The 18,026-nt window shown below is 30.8% G+C and overlaps 1 protein-coding gene across 1 annotated transcript in view; it reads left to right on the top strand.

Moving 5' to 3' along the window:
- The window catches only part of Srp54k (signal recognition particle 54k), a 58,832-nt gene extending 46,991 nt beyond the window's left edge, over positions 1-11,841 (top strand). Inside the window, exons 11-15 of the mRNA XM_085822784.1 lie at positions 977-1,050; positions 1,523-1,631; positions 2,119-2,289; positions 5,202-5,297; positions 11,422-11,841. Of these exons, the coding sequence (XP_085678910.1) occupies positions 977-1,050; positions 1,523-1,631; positions 2,119-2,289; positions 5,202-5,297; positions 11,422-11,510 (539 nt within the window). The 3' untranslated portion in view covers positions 11,511-11,841. The remainder of the gene's footprint in view (positions 1-976; positions 1,051-1,522; positions 1,632-2,118; positions 2,290-5,201; positions 5,298-11,421) is intronic.
- The last annotated feature ends 6,185 nt before the right edge of the window (positions 11,842-18,026 follow it).

The raw sequence follows: 18,026 nt of genomic DNA, 5'->3' as shown, positions 1-18,026 counted from the left end.
TTTTCGCCAAGGCTGCTAACTTAACTGAAAAGCCATCAAATGTCAAGCTGTAGTAAGAAATAAATATGATTATAATTTTTTTACTTAAAAACATGCATATTTTTATTTATAGATTGAAGAAAATTTAATAAATAAGAAAGAATAGGTTGTTAATTTTACAGTTAAGTTTTGTTCCAGTTAAAAGGTTTTCTGGGAAAACAAAGTTTTTTTTTTTTTAAGTAAGTTATTTAATGATTATTTAAATGCATTAGAATTATTTGAAATAAATGTAAATCTGAAAACTTAACATATAGATATAGTATACAGCTATAGATATAGTATTTGAATTATAAAATGTAACCAGCAAAAAGGCTTTATTATTATTATTTATGTTTGTTTTGGTAAAAAATTGAAACAACTGCACCAATATGAACCAATAATAACAGTTTTCCCTTGCAAATACCATTAATCTTTGTGACTTATCGTCTCTTGATCCAGAAGCAATTTTCATGCTCGATTTTTAATGCACTGCTGATGTTTTGGAGAATCATCCAAAATGACTGCATGATTTCTCAGTTAGCAAATGATGAAAAGTCTGCTATTGATTTCTTTAAATAAAAAGAAATTATCCTTTGTGTTTTATTTAAATACCTACAACATTGAGTTATGTTTTTGCACCAATGAATTGCAAAATGATGCTGTCAATACAGTCATACCAAAAGGATTGCAAATTTTTTATCTTGCAAAACTCTTAATATTTTTCATATTAATGCATGATTATATTTTCATGCAGTGATGCATCTTTGATGTATCATTAGGATGCCATTACTGTTTCAGGCTGCATTTAGCACCAGCATTTATGTTTGGAGATAACTGCCTTGTTAAGAGAAGAGTATTTGTATTATCAATCTGAATGTTTTGATAAAGTTTTCAGGTTGTCATGATAATCCTCTGTCATAAATATATTTATAATTTATATTTTGCTTTCATTTTTTAGGTGAATTTACATTAAGAGATATGTATGAACAATTTCAGAATATAATGAAAATGGGTCCTTTTAGTCAGATAATGGTAAGTATTTAAAATTTTTCTTACAGTTAAAAAATTATTAGCTATTTATTCATAATTAGAATTATGAATAATTAAAAATTTGTAGTTACTTGCTATGATAGCTTTTTATATCTAGAATGTTTTTTGCAAAAATTACAGTTCTCTGAATTTGTTGTTTTTATATTTTTTTTATTTGAAATTGGTGTGCAGAATATAATAAAAAATATTTCAGAATATAATAAGATTATTAAAAACTTTAAAATGTTGATAAATTATGTATCAAATTTGGAAGTACTCATTTTACCATTGGTTTCAAGCAAAAGTTTGATTGTTTAATCAATTTTGAATAAAAAATGTTTTGAATTTTAAGAGAGACACATATCTCATGATATGGAAGTCAAATGTTCTTTTTAACTTTTAATTTTATCTAATTAATCCTACTGCTAATTTTTCTTTGTATATTCAAGTTATATTATTTTCCATTTCATTTTAGGGTATGATTCCTGGGTTCAGTAGTGATTTTATGACTAAAGGTAATGAACAGGAGTCTATGGCTAGGCTTAAAAAACTTATGACAATCATGGATAGTATGAATGATAGAGGTAATTATTTACCATATTTTTGAAATTATTAATATAATACTTTTACCCTTTCTAGTTTACTGACAAATGTTCTGACTACACAAATTCAGTATTACAAAATATAATACTATATAAATAAATAAAAAGTTAAAAAAAATATATTAAACAACTTTTTTAATGTTAATTGCAAATTTTATATTGGATTCCGATTTTCGTAATATGCTAGTAGATAAATTTATTTGTGTACGGAAGAGATGTTTACTAAATTGGAAAATGTATAAAATTGAATTAAAAAATATTTACTGTATAAAAAAAATCGTACAATTTTAAGGCAACTCTTACAGATTCCTGGAAATAGCTTTCTTTTATATATATATATATATAATAAAACGAACATCTGTGGAATGGCAAATTTTGACTAGTGTGAATTTTAAAGTTGGGAATTTAATTCAATGTTTAAAAATAAAATTTGCTTAAAGTTTACGCCTTTTTTATTCTCTTTCGACAGAATTAGATCATCGAGAAGGAGCAAAACTCTTCTCAAGACAACCAGGTCGTATAACCAGAGTAGCCAGGGGAGCAGGTGTAGCAACAAGAGATGTACAAGAATTATTATCTCAGTATACAAAATTTGCTGCAATGGTGAAAAAAATGGGAGGAATCAAAGGCTTATTTAAAGGTTAATAATAAGCTACTGTTTATAAACCTATGTTGTTAATTTCATCTTTAATTTAAACCACATATTTTTTAAAGGAAAATCTATATTGGAATAAGAATGCTTCTTTTGGTGCTAAATATTCTTGTCCCACTATGCCATTTGTCCTGTGTTTCTATATCCTAAAAATAAGAAAAGCATTTCATATATCCTGCATTATAACAACTTAGATAATATTATGGAAACCCATGTCTTAAACAAGTATAATAAATATGTTGTTTTAAATTTTTTATTTTCTATTGAGCAGCACAAAAGTTAATTGCTAGGTTCTAGTTCTAATTTTTCTTTTGGTTCTAGTTCTGTGTGTATGTATATGTATATATATATATATATATATATAAACTTAAATCCATTTAGTGCGAATACAAGTTATTATTACTTGCGCAATTGCTGCAAAGTTAGTTAATAATAATTTATTTCCTAAACAGTATTGATTAATTGATTATATTATCTCCTAAGTTTAATTAAAGTAGAATTATTTTAAAAGTGTGCATCCATACTGGTAAGTTATATTTTGAAATATGTTTTGAAGTAATTTGAAAGCAAAATGTTAATAATGTTTTAACGGGGACTGGAGTTAAATCATCACGAAGAATAATATTACAATTGTAAAAGTAAAAATTGAAACATGTAATTATTGTCATTGATCGGAAATTAGTTGACTTTTCGAGGGGAACAAACCAACTCCCGTTCAATGATCAATAATTGATAAAAATACGTAAATATGAAAGTGTTTCGTCTTTACTCGAGTTATAAGTTAAAGCCAAACCGGCAATTCTAGTCAGGCCAAATATTTCCGCGAATAGTTGTTACTCAAAGAACTTATTCTCATGAAGCATTTTAGTCAATTCAATTTGGAGTAAAAATCAATTACTGTAGAGAAATCCTGTAAAACTCGAGTAATCGTCCCCGACACTATCATCTTTATGTATTTGAGTACTATATTATTTGTAGAAATTAAACATTGGAAATTGTCATTATGAAATCGAAATCAAAGTAAAGTTGAAATAAACATAGAAGATTATAAAAAAGATAAATAATGCAAACTTTGTAAAAACAAATCAAAGAGAACATAAAAATAATATAAAAATAATATAAAAATAAAATAGAAAATAATATAAATAAGATCAGTGAATGTACATGAAGATATAAAGGCCAGAAAGGTATTAAGTAACTTACATTCTTTCTAGTGGGGGAGTTGGCAATGTGTTCTCTTCGTGTCTGACTCAGAAGTGTAGGGTGTCCGAAAATTCTTAGCGGCAGTAGGGGCTTTGAATTATATCAGTCGGTAAGACTTGGGTGAAGAAATTTATGGTAGTGGGTGGGACTTGGAAATCTTGAGGGATGTATTTTGTGGAGTTCTTATCTGAGAGAGACCGTCTGTTAAGATTTTTTTAAAAATACTAGTGAATGGAAATTAATTAATTTCTGGCTAATTGTCGTGTCGCAATGATTAAGAATTTAATAAAGGAAAAAGGCATTTTCGCTGTCCAAGAGCTAGTAGACAGTCTAAAGGCAGGAAATAGGCCCATTTTTTTAGTAACAGTATAGTAACAGTATATGTCTGAAGACAATTAGCTTTTTACAATATATACAATTGAGTAATTACACTATATACAAATCTTTCAATTGTATATATTGTATATATTGTAAAAAGCTAATTGTCTTCAGACATATACTGTTTTACTATACTGTTACTAAAAAAATGGGCCTATTTCCTGCCTTTAGACTGTCTACTAGCTCTTGGACAGCGAAAATGCCTTTTTCCTTTATTAAATTCTTAATCATTGCGACACGACAATTAGCCAGAAATTAATTAATTTCCATTCACTAGTATTTTTAAAAAAATCTTAACAGACGGTCTCTCTCAGATAAGAACTCCACAAAATACATCCCTCAAGATTTCCAAGTCCCACCCACTACCATAAATTTCTTCACCCAAGTCTTACCGACTGATATAATTCAAAGCCCCTACTGCCGCTAAGAATTTTCGGACACCCTACACTTCTGAGTCAGACACGAAGAGAACACATTGCCAACTCCCCCACTAGAAAGAATGTAAGTTACTTAATACCTTTCTGGCCTATCTTCATGTACATTCACTGATCTTATTTATATTATTTTCTATTTTATTTTTATATTATTTTTATATTATTTTTATGTTCTCTTTGATTTGTTTTTACAAAGTTTGCATTATTTATCTTTTTTATAATCTTCTATGTTTATTTCAACTTTACTTTGATTTCGATTTCATAATGACAATTTCCAATGTTTAATTTCTACAAATAATATAGTACTCAAATACATAAAGATGATAGTGTCGGGGACGATTACTCGAGTTTTACAGGATTTCTCTACAGTAATTGATTTTTACTCCAAATTGAATTGACTAAAATGCTTCATGAGAATAAGTTCTTTGAGTGACAACTATTCGCGGAAATATTTGGCCTGACTAGAATTGCCGGTTTGGCTTTAACTTATAACTCGAGTAAAGACGAAACACTTTCATATTTACGTATTTTTATCAATTATTGATCATTGAACGGGAGTTGGTTTGTTCCCCTTGAAAAGTCAACTAATTTCCGATCAATGACAATAATTACATGTTTCAATTTTTACTTTTACAATTGTAATATTATTCTTCGTGATGATTTAACTCCAGTCCCCGTTAAAACATTATTAACATTTTGCTTTCAAATTACTTCAAAACATCTTTCAAAATATAACTTACCAGTATGGATGCACACTTTTAAAATAATTCTACTTTAATTAAACTTAGGAGATAATATAATCAATTAATCAATACTGTTTAGGAAATAAATTATTATATATGTATATATATATATATACATATATATAATGTATTTTATTTTTAGGTGGTGATATAGCAAAAAATGTTAACTCTGTACAAATAAACAAATTGAATCAGCAAATGGCAAAGATGATGGATCCAAGAGTTCTACAACAAATGGGTAAGTAGTCAGTTTTACAAGTTTTTAAAATTTAAATGGTAGATTCAAAAATTCTACTAAAGATGAATAAATTATCTGTTTTTAAGAGTATAAAAATTTAGTATGTAAAATAAATTTGTGACTTGATTGCTTGATGTACAATTCTACTAAAGATGAATAAATTATCTGTTTTTAAGAGTATAAAAATTTAGTATGCAAAATAAATTTGTGACTTGATTGCTTGATGTACTTTGCAAAAGAATTGAGGGCCTTTGAAGCCATTTGAGCAATAATATGTTAGATGAATCCGTTAGTTTTGGTCTCCAAAATTTTTTGTGTGCAGATGCTTCATCAGTAGAGTTTCAAATAAGCATGGTCAATTTTAAAATGCTGTCAGTTAAAAAAATAAAAAGAAACTGTGACATTTTTATGTAAAAAGTTGTCTGACAAGTTTTTTGAGAGCATCAGTCTGACTAAAAGTTTATCCAATTTTAAAGTTCTTAACATTTAAAAAATAATGGATGTAGACTATGATTAAATATAATTTTGTTTCATCAACCTTTTTATAGTGTAATTTGCAGAAAGCCATGTTTCTGTTGGTTCTGGTAAACTACTGAATAAAATTTTTGAATTCCAGTAGTTTCGATAACATCCTCAGACTTGCCAACTCTCCCGATTTAAGCGGGAGACTGCCGATTTTCGACCTCTTTAACGCCAACCCGATTTACAATATATTTCTCCCGACTTTTTCTTATTCTTAAAATTTCTCACAATTTTTATGGAACTTGGCTTAATACTTTGTTATATGAACAAAAAAAGTGATTTTGGACGTCCCAAGCAAATGAATTTTGTCTAGATTGTATCTAAAACAAAACCTTGCGAATTAGATAACTTCTGTATTGTGAGTGAGAGCATATACGTATCCAGAAACGTCCTTCTCCAGTTCTCCAATGGGCATCGTGCTCCACTGCGTGTCATCTGGCATATCTTAGCCAATGAGGACAAAACAAGCTGTTATTTGGACGTTCTTTAGTTATTTCGGTCATTTTGTCCTGAGTTGTGTGAGTACACGTGCCTTCGGGAAATAGTTTTAGAAATTATCATCTTTTATTATGTCTGCGAGAAAGGTGAAATACTCGTGTACGTTTCAAAAATCGTACACAGTTGACTTTCCTTCCATTATTTCCTCAAGGAAATGTAATAAATTTGCGATGTGTACCGCCTGTCGTTGCGATTTTTCGATTTCGCATGGTGGAAGGGCAGATGATCTCAAACATGTGCGTACACAAAAACACAAGGGCAACATGAGTTGTTTTGAAAAAAAAAAAAAAACGAAAAATTGAATTTTTCTTCGGAAACAAAGGACCAAAAAGTTATTAATGCAGAATGCCTGTTCTCTGCCTTTTTACTGGAGCACAACCTGCCACTGAATGCATTGGATCATGCTGCAGCTTTATTTAGAAAAATGTTTCCTGATAGTGAAATCGCTAAGAAATACTTAAGTGCAAGAACCAAAAGAGGTGCAATTGTTAAAGAAATGGATTTGAAAAATAAATCTTCAGTTATTGATTGCATTAAAACAGCTCTGTTCTGCCTCTCTACGGATGGAAGCAATAATACCGATTCAAAACTGTATCCAATTGTTGTTTCTTTTTTTAATCCAGTCTTCAGAAATTGAGTGCAGTTTACTTTCTGTTGCCACTTTAGAAGGACATTTGACAGGCTTTAATATAGCACAGCTAATTATTAAAACTTTAAAATAAAATGCAGTCCCTCTGGATAATTGCTTAGCACTTGGTGCCGATAATGTACCAGTATTGGTAGGCTTGAAGACTGGTGTTGCAGGCATCTTCAGAAAAGAAAATTCAGAATTGCAGATTATGAAGTGCACCTGTCACCTCTTAAATTTAGCAGCTGAAAAAGGAGTTGCTTCTTTACCAATAAATGTGGATGAACACATTGTTGATATTTATTATTATCTTGAAAGGAGTTCTAAAAAAAAAGGAAAAATTGAAACAGGTCCAAAAGCTGCATAATAGCAGTTTACAATTAGAAAACTTGGATGAAGTTATAAAATCAGCTAAGATTGACACACAGTGGAGTTTAATTGGAAAACTGAAAGATGCTGATGGAATTGTGTGAACTGTCTAGAATTATGTTGGCCATCTTGACAGTTCCCCATAGTTAATGCAGAGTGTGAAAGGATTTTCAGTGTTGTTGTGAAAACGAGGACTAAATTTAGATCTAATATTAGTGATGACACATTAGAAAACTTTTATTAGTGAAAGCAGGCCTACGTGGCAATTGCTATGAACAAAATTATTAAGTTTCTTTCTTAAAGAAAGCAAAATCTACCACTGTTTATACCATTTGTACGAAAACTAATTAAAGGTGGTTTTTTTTTTCCCCCTTAAATGATGCAAGTAATAAAAATGTTTTTTATGTGTAAGGTATTTTTGTGTTGCTTGCATTTAAGAATTAGTTACTATTTAAAGTTAATTCATTATTAAAAACTATATTTTCCTCATTTAAAAAGCCTTTTTAACATTGTGAAAAATCTTCCGATTTCTTAAAAAAATCTCCTGATTTTTGAGTGTCATAGGTTGGCAAGTATGCATCCTATATGTAGAATTCTTTCATAACAGTGGTATTGTTTTCAAAAGGGTTGTGGTAGTAGGAATATCTAATACTTTAATATCATTTTCAGAATCTTGTCTCATAAAGCGTTTTCAGATGTATTTCGAGGGTAGATGAACAATTTTGCTTCTTTAGTATTTTTTAATTATAATGATCTTAGGGAGAGACTGTAGTTTATTTTTAATTGTGCCACAGAAAATTAGCATTATACATAGACTTAACTGATGTCCCTGTTTGATGATGTGGTCCTTGCATCTTAGCCAGTCTGTCACTTTGTCCCGGTTACTAGGTAATATTTTAAAAGTTTGGCATATACAGGAAGTAAAAATAATGCAGCTTCATATAAAACAGTGATTTAGCAAGTAAAATATTCCCTCTGTTCCACTCATTGTTGGCAGTCTAAATATTTCGCATCTATATCTGAGTACTTTTATTTGTTTTCTCTCAAAATGATGACAAGATGTCTTTCTTACACTGAGATATGGAAAAACAGTTTTAGTGGAGCAGAATCTTTTACTTAGATAAACAACAGTGAATTAACATGGTCTGAAATTGAAGATGAAAAAGTTAATGAAACTGTCGCAAATCAACTGTTTGTTGAAAACTTTTTTTTTTTTTTTTTTTTGCGGGCTTGGGGAAGGGTCCTGTTAATTTAAAATTTGAAAAATGGATATAACATTTCAAAAAAATTAAAACATTTCATTGCTCAAATAATAGAATAAATTTTCAGCATGCCATTAACATTGGCACCAGTCAAAAAAGTGCTCTCAGTAATGAATATCATATGCTGTAAAGAAAGAGGTAGAACATCCGCCATAAAAGCTTTACAAAGCTACAAAATTAACTGTGAACTGATTCGCAGTGAATTTTCCAATGCCATTAAAAATGAATAATTTTTTAAAGAACATTCTCTCCAGTGATGAATATTAATAAATATTTAACAATAAGTTATATTTCGTTGAGTTATTAAAAATTTCTTTTAACTTTCAGTTGTTTTTTGCTAACAACTACTTTTTTAAATTATAGTTACAGTCAAAAGTCGTTAATCCGGACACGTCGGGACTTCGGCGATTCCGGATTATAGATCATCAGTTTAAATCTGGTAATGCATGCAGAAATTACAAAATTAAAAATATGAAACCGTAATTTATGAAATAAAGAACAATTATGATCTAAAGGGTATCAAAATTTACAAAAAGAAAAAGCTTAATATTTATTTGTTTACTTTATTAAACATTTCTTTCAATGTAAGTTGCTTCGTTTCATGTGATAATACTTTCTCTTTAATTCTATTAAACAGACATAATTAATTGTTTAGTTACAAAGTTCCGCTGTTCAAGTCCTATAATTGCTGTGTTGAGAATACCGACTAATTTGTCAATTTTTGAAATGTTTTCGTTTTCAATAACCTCTGGGTCACTTTCTTCACTATCGGAAGCAAATTATAATCACGAGGAACTTGATTTAAATCATATCAAAGACGGAGTACATCAAAATGAAATACTACACTTAGTAAGGAATTATAAGCCAAATAAAATAAAAACATCTGCCCTGGAGATAAGGATAGTGCTGACAGATCAACTTCCAATCCGCTGCATGAAATTGATAAACAAATTTCGAATTTCAAAACATACTTTCGCTTTGTAGATACAAATTACATATTAGTAAATATATATCGGAAATTCTATTTGACATAATCGAAAGTTCAAGCTTACTTTTATGAAATTGCTCTAACAGTCCGCAAAAAATAATAAGCCGGATCCAATTCGAAGATTAAGGAACAACGCAATCTGCAACATTAACTGAATTAAATAATTTTTGCTTAGATTATACCGTTCGTTACACATTAAACGCGCATGCGCAAAAACATATTCGCATCCGTAAAGGTCTTACGCGCACTCGTAAACGCCTGTGCGCATGCGTGGACGTGACGCATGCGCAGAAAGTTTGTAGCTTTGAGGTCCGGATTATAGATCATTCTGGATTATGGGTGTCCGAATTAACGACTTTTGACTGTACTTATCCTTGTAAGTTTTATTCTCTGTTGTAAATATTTTCTCAAAATTGTCCCATTTTCAGCAAAAAATATTATGGTAAGCCTAATTATGCATGAAGTTGATTGAGAAGTAGATTCCTTAATTATATAAGTTTACAATAAAACAATGAAAGTGATACTACTAAAATGAACCATTTTTTTTTTTTTTTTTTTTTAACATTACACATTTATTTTTCACCATTAATGAAGAAAGTGTGAGATGTTCTTTTGAACTAAACTGGCATTACATTTATTTTTCAATGTAAAACATTTGCCTTGCATCCTAAAAAATGAAGAGCTTGTTTTTATATGATGGAAGAATTCTTTTGAATTCCATAGTATTCAGAGAATCTGAAGTAGTGTTGGCAGTATTCCAAGGATTGCCTTTTATTCTCATCCATATGACAATCATCAGATATTGCTATCATGTCTATAAATTTCAATTGACATGAAATCTTTAGCCTTGCAAAATGCTTTAACTAATCACATATTTACATTGTATAAATTATGAAAGTATTTTTCTTTGTTTAAAATTTGGTTTGTGTATTATCATTATCTTGTTATTTGTTTGTTTATGTATTTGTTTAGTTATTTGTTCTTACATTTAATTTGTTTATATATTTATTTAATTGATGCAATTTGCACAATAATTTTGTTTATTATATAATTTATTTCCTTTCAAATTAGTGACAACATTTGTGACAATGTTGTTTGTAAATGTTTATTCCATATATAATATTGTATTATATTGTAGATCTTTTAAATCTGAATTAGTTCACATAGGACCTACATAAGGATTCCTAGTAAAACTAGAAGTATGGTCAGAAATCCTCCTAATAGGCCTTGAAGTTTCCGAGAATTATTTCGGATATAATTCTGCTAATTGTGCTTTCAAAGTCCTATGAGCAATTTTTCTCAAAGCTTAGTGCTTATCTTCCCACTTAAACAGTCCTTTTAAATATGAGGCTGCATTGCAGCTTACAGTCAGTTGAAGACTTTTCTGCTCAGTGTGCTTTAGACTTGCTGTGCAAGGATTTTAGTGACCTGAAATATTTCTAATTTGTGATTTGAAAGGATTTTGAATAAGGTCTATTCTCCTTCCCTATTAAAGGTTCTCGGCCTTTTACTTCATCTAGCCAAATTTTTTAAGGAGATCTGTATGAACTCATAGTATGCAATAGTCTGCAACTCGATGGTAATACTCATGGCAGGATAATTTTGTTATTCAAGAAGATAGAGTAATCAAATGATACTAAAATCCTTTCTGCATATGATAGTTACATCTACAAAAAACAAGCTTCAATGATTCTGTACATCAAACACTAGCTGACCGCATGGAACAAGAGACCATACTTGTCAGTCATTCTATGATTTTAAAATTGTAGACTTATTGATAACTTTTATTCATTGTGTAGTTCTTTTATTAACAGAATTAAATCTAGGATCTGATTATCACTTATTTTCCACATATAGGTGGAATAAGTGGCTTGCAGAGTATGATGCGCCAGCTACAAGGAGCAGCTTCAAACAATCTCGGACATGTTATGAGATCTGGCAAGTGACAAAGTTCAAACTCCTAACTATTAAAATTTCTTACTTGTTGCAGTATGTTCATAAGTTCATGAGCCTTACTGTAACAAATGGCATACTGTGATGAATGAAGAAAAGAAATATTAAAAAACTGTATAAAGGTAGATGCATGTGAGCCATTCCTACCATATGTATATTTAAATTTTTGTACACAATTTTATGGACTCTAAAAAAGAAAATCATTGTACATGATAATCAAAATGTATCGTGGCATTCTTTTTTCACATGATGAAGTGTAAATATGCCAAAAGAGCCATTTGTCAAGAGATTGGATTATTAAAATGATTGATTTTAAGAATGAAATATTCTTAATGCAGTTCTGTCTTTTATAAAATGAACAAACAATATTTTCTAATTATAAATAAGACTTTCTTATTATAGATTATAACAGATAATATAATATCATTCTTTTTCTTTCCTTCTCAAACTTTATTTCCTGTTTAGGTGTTTAATTTTTTTTTAAGATCTTTTAGGGAAATTTTTAATTTTCAGAAGATATTTTCAAACCAGTTTTATTAATAAGATTTGAGAATTTATCTTATTCCCATTGCTTTTCAGGTATATTGCTCTTTGTCAAACTATTAAAAATGGAAAATGTAGAGTTATATTGACTTTTTAAAAGACAGTATTATTTATTATTCTTGCTAATTTCATGTAAATTAAGTGCCATGTTTTGATTATGTGAAAGAAAGATCAATTTGCAAAGATTGTTGTGACGTGATAATCATTGTAGGGTAACTGTGTCAGAAGCTTGTATCAGATTAGTTTAATTTTGTCTTTTTGTTATAAATTATTATTTTTTGTCTTTAATTCGTAAATTTAAAAAAAAATCTAAATGTTTGTGTGTTGTTTTAAGTTTGGAAAAAGTAAGTGAATATTCTTGATTAAAATTTTTTCATAGCTCATACTCTAAAAAATATCACAATTTTGATGCATCGTACAGAAGACAATAATTCCATTTCATGGGCCTTAAATAAAGATATATTTTTAACTTAAAATTCTTTAGCTTTTTTCATATTAACTGCACCAATAATTTTCTTTGACACATGCACACAAAAAAGAAATCCAATCTGAAAATTTCGGATTACAGTCTAACACTTCAAAAAAGGTTTTCCCATTAAACATTTCAAAATATTTTTTAAAATGTAATGAAAATTTAAAGAGTAAATTATTTTATTCAAGGAAACATCTTTTGTTAATTGCAGCAAAATTATCTGTTGGATATATCAAAAATTAAATGTATTTTAATTTATATCAGGTAAATACATTATAAAAAAGTAAAAGTTTTGAGTAATTAATAGTTCCATTTGTTGGTTTTAAATCACTTTTTTTTGGGGGGGGAGATAAAGGTGTTTTGTTTTGAAAAATGGCAAGAAGTTGCATTTACATTACTGTAATCAATTACAGATTAACTAAAGATTTTTTGCCTTACCAAGTGGCAATGTTCTGCGAATCTGCTATGCTCAAAGGAACATGGAAGATAAAGTAAGGGTTTAATACATACTTCATGAAGTAGCGACATTTGTGAAAGGGCTGTTGCTAAATTCTTTTTGTTGTTCTTGTCTGTCAATTTCTGAGGTATGATCATGTCTATGAATTTATTTTGCCGAGACAAAACTTCCTATGTTAAATTACTACATTGCACCTTTTTTTTTAAGACACACACAAAGAAAAGTTTTTTTTACCGAAATCAATTTATGAATTGTCTTGGTGTGATGGAGGGGTTGCAACAAATGCTTCGCTTCTTTGGCATATGGCTAATGGGCCCAGAATTCATCAACAACATTTTCTTGCAGTGTCTGTATGTTGTGATTAAAATAATTTGCCTTCGTGGTCACTAGAAGCATCATTTATATGAAGGTCCATTTGAGTGGAACAAGGACTCATGATGGCAATGCTAAGTTTGACTGCTTTGTGTATTTCTGTATATGTTGCTTAGATGTCCACCATTGGACTGGTACTCCAAATCTTTAAGGAGTAGCTAAGAGTTACGTAGCTCAACAGCCAGTCTGATATAACACAGTGTGGAGGAATCACTTAGGAAAGAAATTTCCATCTTGAAAATTGAATATAAATTTTTCAAAAGCTTGAATTGAGGTATTTAAATTTGTTGTAATTTGTAAATTTAACCCTGTTGTGGAATAATGTATGAAATGAAGCATTTGTTAATATTTTTCATATTTAAGTCAGCATAAAAAATAGAAAGAAACTGCATAGATTTTAAAATTCATACACTTAATCAAAAACATTAAAACGTGTTTGTTTTACTTGGATGACGTATATCCATGTAGAAGAAAATCCATGCTTTTTTATCTAAAGCCACCTCAAGGGTACCACTTAATATGATGTGTCATTGCTTCCAATCTTGGGAATCTATAACCTATTAATAGAAAATGATACTTCATAATCTTCAGTTTTGTTCGTTGCTGTGTCACAAAAAAGTGAAGAAGTTTTTCTGCCTCATTGTATCTTTAAATAGCATGAAGTTATATTGTTAAAAAAAAAAAAAAAAAAAGTCTTATATGGAATAATATATTCTGTTGCTTTGTATAACCAATGCCATCCATTCCATGAATGCATTTGTTATAAAAGACTGTTTTCCACAGATAAGAAAGTTGTCTGCATACATAGAAAATTGTAGATGAAGAAGCTGAAACTGCAAAATGTTATTATTTAAAAGATAATTTCTGTTCCTTAAAAGTATCAGATAACTGCTGCTTTCTAGGGGTTTTTCCTCCCATTCCCATAACATTAATGGTGACTACTTGAGAATCACTGAGCTTTTGTTCCATTGAAAAATATATTCAATGTGGTTTGTTTCTGTCTATTTTTTTAAAAATACTCATAAAGCAAATGCAGTGGCTTACCACTGCTTTATCAGGAACTGAATGTTCTATGAACCTTTGCACCTTACCCCATTTCACACAAATTTCGCAGATCGAATAAAAATTAAATTGCTTGTTAATATCTTTCCCACCTCTTCTTCATCTGAAGTCATTCCCTCCACTGCATTAACTATATTTTGTAGTATCGTCTATTACCGTTGTTGTGGTAATATTAATTTGATAGTTTTAGTAGCAGCTGACAGAGGATGAGAGCATCTGGTAATTAACATTGGCAAACATTTGTCTGTCGTACTCCCACCACAATATGTAGAGACAACACTTTCAAAGGCCATGAGATGTGTCATTAAGAGTTCATTTTAAATATTTTTTGGTTACGTTGTGAAACAAGGGCTGTTAATTCAAGTCATTTTGGTTGTTTAGGAGTACATTTTGATACTAACATTATATTTGAATGGAAGTTATATATTCACCAACACTTATAGGTACTACACAAAATACATATAAACATATAAATGACATTTAGGTGCATAAAATGTGCAATTATTAAAACATTTACAATAGATAAAACACTTATACACATATCAACCATATACAGTCAAAAGTCGTTAATTCGGACACCCATAATCCGGAATGATCTATAATCCGGACCTCAAAGCTACAAACTTTCTGCGCATTCACGCATGCGCACAGGCATTTACGATAGCACGTAAGACCTTTTACGGCTGCTAATATGTTTGTGCGCATGCGCATTTAATGTGTAACGGAGGTATAAGCTGAGCTAAAATTATTTAATTCAGTTAATGTTGCAGATTGCGTTGTTCCTTAATCTTCGAATTGGATCCGGCTTATTATTTTTTGCAGACTGTTAGAGCAATTTCATAAAAGTAAGCTTGAACTTTCGATTATGTCAAGTAGAATTTCCGATATATATTTACTAATGTGTCATTTGTATCTACAAAGCGAAAGTATGTTTTGAAATCCGAAATCTGTTTATCAATTTCACACCGAGAATTGGAAGTTGATCTGTCAGCACTATCCTTATCTTCAGGGCAGATGTTTTTATTTTATTTGGCTTATAATTCCTTACTAAGTGTAGTATTTTATCTCGATGTACTCTGTCTTTGATATGATTTAAATCAAGTTCCTCGTGATTATAATTTGCTTCCGATAGTGAAGAAAGTGACCCAGAGGTTATTGAAAACGAAAACATTTCGATTGACAAGTAAGTCGGTATTCTCGGCACAGCAATTACGGGACTTGAACAGCGGAACTTGTAACCGAACAAGAAATTATGTCTGTTTATAGAATTAAAGAGAAAGTATTATCACAGAAAACGAAACAACTTACATTAAAAGAAATGTTTAATAAAGTAAACAAATAAATATTAAGGGTTTTTTTTTTTTTGTAAATTTTGATACCCTTTAGATCATAATTGTTCTTTATTTCATAAATTACAGTTTCATATTTTAAATTTTATAATTTCTGCAGGCCATCTTACCAGATTTAAACTGATGATCTATAATCCGGAAAAATCGATAATCCGGAATCGCCGAAGTCCCGACGAGTCCGGATTAACGACTTTTGACTGTATAAGCAATTATAATTACATCACATGTACACATTTAATACTTACTAAGATTAAAATGCAGTTAAAAGTTTGCAGTTTGGTACAATTTATATGGCATGGTGCAGACACAAAGACTTAATATAGTAGAGTCCTGTAAACTCGATAACCCGGTAGTCCTAATAACTCGGCCATGCCCTGGCAGGTCAAAAAATGCTCAAGGTTATTGCCCGCATGCGTCTCATTCCTGTGCTTCTTTGTCTCGTGTCACACTCCCACTTTTCCACCACGTGACTGGTGCTGGTGCACATACATTCAGCTGTTCAATCTACCTGCAGCCTTTGCCAGGGTTAGTCGATTTCTTAGCTGCATAGCGAAATTAGATTTTAGTGACTGTACTGTATTGTTCAGAGCTGTTTCAAAATTTGCGGGTGCTGGACAGTACTTTGTAGTGGCATCTTCTGTTAAAGAAAACAAGTGAATTTGTCTATGGAATAAAAGTTGAGGGCATTAAAAAACTGGATAAGGGAGAAAGTGTCAGTGCTGTGGCTAAGGACTTGGAAGTCGGAAAAAGTATGATTGGAGACAGGAAAAAGAAGCAAATAGAAATTGAATCATGTTGTGTTAAGAGAAAGTGTACAGAAACATTGAAAGGAAGGAAAAATATGAAGGAAAGTGAATTTAATGAGGTAAATGAAGCGCTTTACATTTGGTTTCGCCAAACAAGAGAGAAGGTCATGCCAATTAGTGGGCCAATCTCGCAAGAGAAGGCTTGAAATTTTATGAAGAATTAAAAAAGACACCGATCCTAAATTTGTCGCAAGCGCTGGTTGGCTTGATTGCTGGAAGAAACGATATGGAGTGCGACAGCTTAGTATTTGTGGGGGAGGGGACTAACTGGGGACACAGAGCATATGTCTCAGTTTAAAGGAAACTTTCAGAAATTTACCGAAGTTGAAGGTTTGACTGCAAAGCAATTGTACATTTGTGATGAAACAGGGTTAAATTATAAACTGTTACCGGCAAAAAGTCTTGCTTTTAAGGAAGAATAGTCAGCCCCTGGTTTTAAAAGGAGCAAGCAGTGGGTAGCAATCCTAGCATGCCGTAATGCAACAGGTGTGAACAAATTAAAACTTAGTGTCATAGGAAAATCAAAGAAACCACGTGCGTTTAAGCACATTGAAATGGATAAACTTTACGTTTGGTGTATAAACCCAGCAAATGCCTGTATGAGCTCTGCAATTTTCAAAAAATGATTCCATGAAGTATCTACTTCATTGGTTGAGCGGTTTTTAAAACCTAAAATCTTGCCAAGGAAGGCTATTCTGATTTTGGACAAAGCATCTTCGCATCCAGACATTGAGGAATTGAAAAAAAGGGAGTTTTGGTTAGTCTCAAGGGAAGATATAGGCGCAAGCTATTATTCTCTCTTCTTTCTGCAAATGATAATGGTCAAGGTCTTTCCCAGAACTTAAAAAGAATAACCTATTAGATGTAGTTGGAGGGTGGTGTATGCCTGGAACAAGTTAAGAGTCAATCAAAATCGTAAAAACAACCTCGTGTAAGTATATTGAAACACTCAATCGATTTCGAAGGCAGCTAAAGGTCCCTCCTCATCAGGAGAAAGAAATACCTAGAAAGAAGAAAATAAAGGGGAAGGAGTCTCAGAAACACATGGTCCTTATCAGCATTGCACGTAGTTATAACTGGATTTTTAATCAGAGTTGCACTGGCCGCCTACTTTTACTGAGCCAGGCTATCTGATCAAGCATAAAGGACAAGAAAAATTAGCGAAGTTAAAAATAGGGAGCGAGGGGCAAATGCACCTTCATGCTCAAAATCTGAACTTCAAACAATGGAAAGCAACCACTGAACGGATTTTTATACCCTCTGGTAGTACCAAACGCGAGGAGGTAACGCCATCTATCGGCAAAAATAACTGAATTAAGAAGTACTGGTTGTTTAGGAATTACTGGTACTTTATTTTCTTCTTTCTAGGTATTTCTTTCTCCTGATGAGGAGGGACCTTTAGCTGCCCTCGAAATCGATTGTTTCAATATACTTACGCTAAATACAAG

Source organism: Stegodyphus dumicola, chromosome 8 (assembly GCF_044657685.1).
Source record: "Stegodyphus dumicola isolate Sdum_Otavi_A_Nest chromosome 8, ASM4465768v1".
Classification (NCBI taxonomy): domain Eukaryota; kingdom Metazoa; phylum Arthropoda; class Arachnida; order Araneae; family Eresidae; genus Stegodyphus; species Stegodyphus dumicola.
Note: the sequence above shows the minus strand (reverse complement) of the source record. Positions and strands in the feature narration are given on the sequence as shown.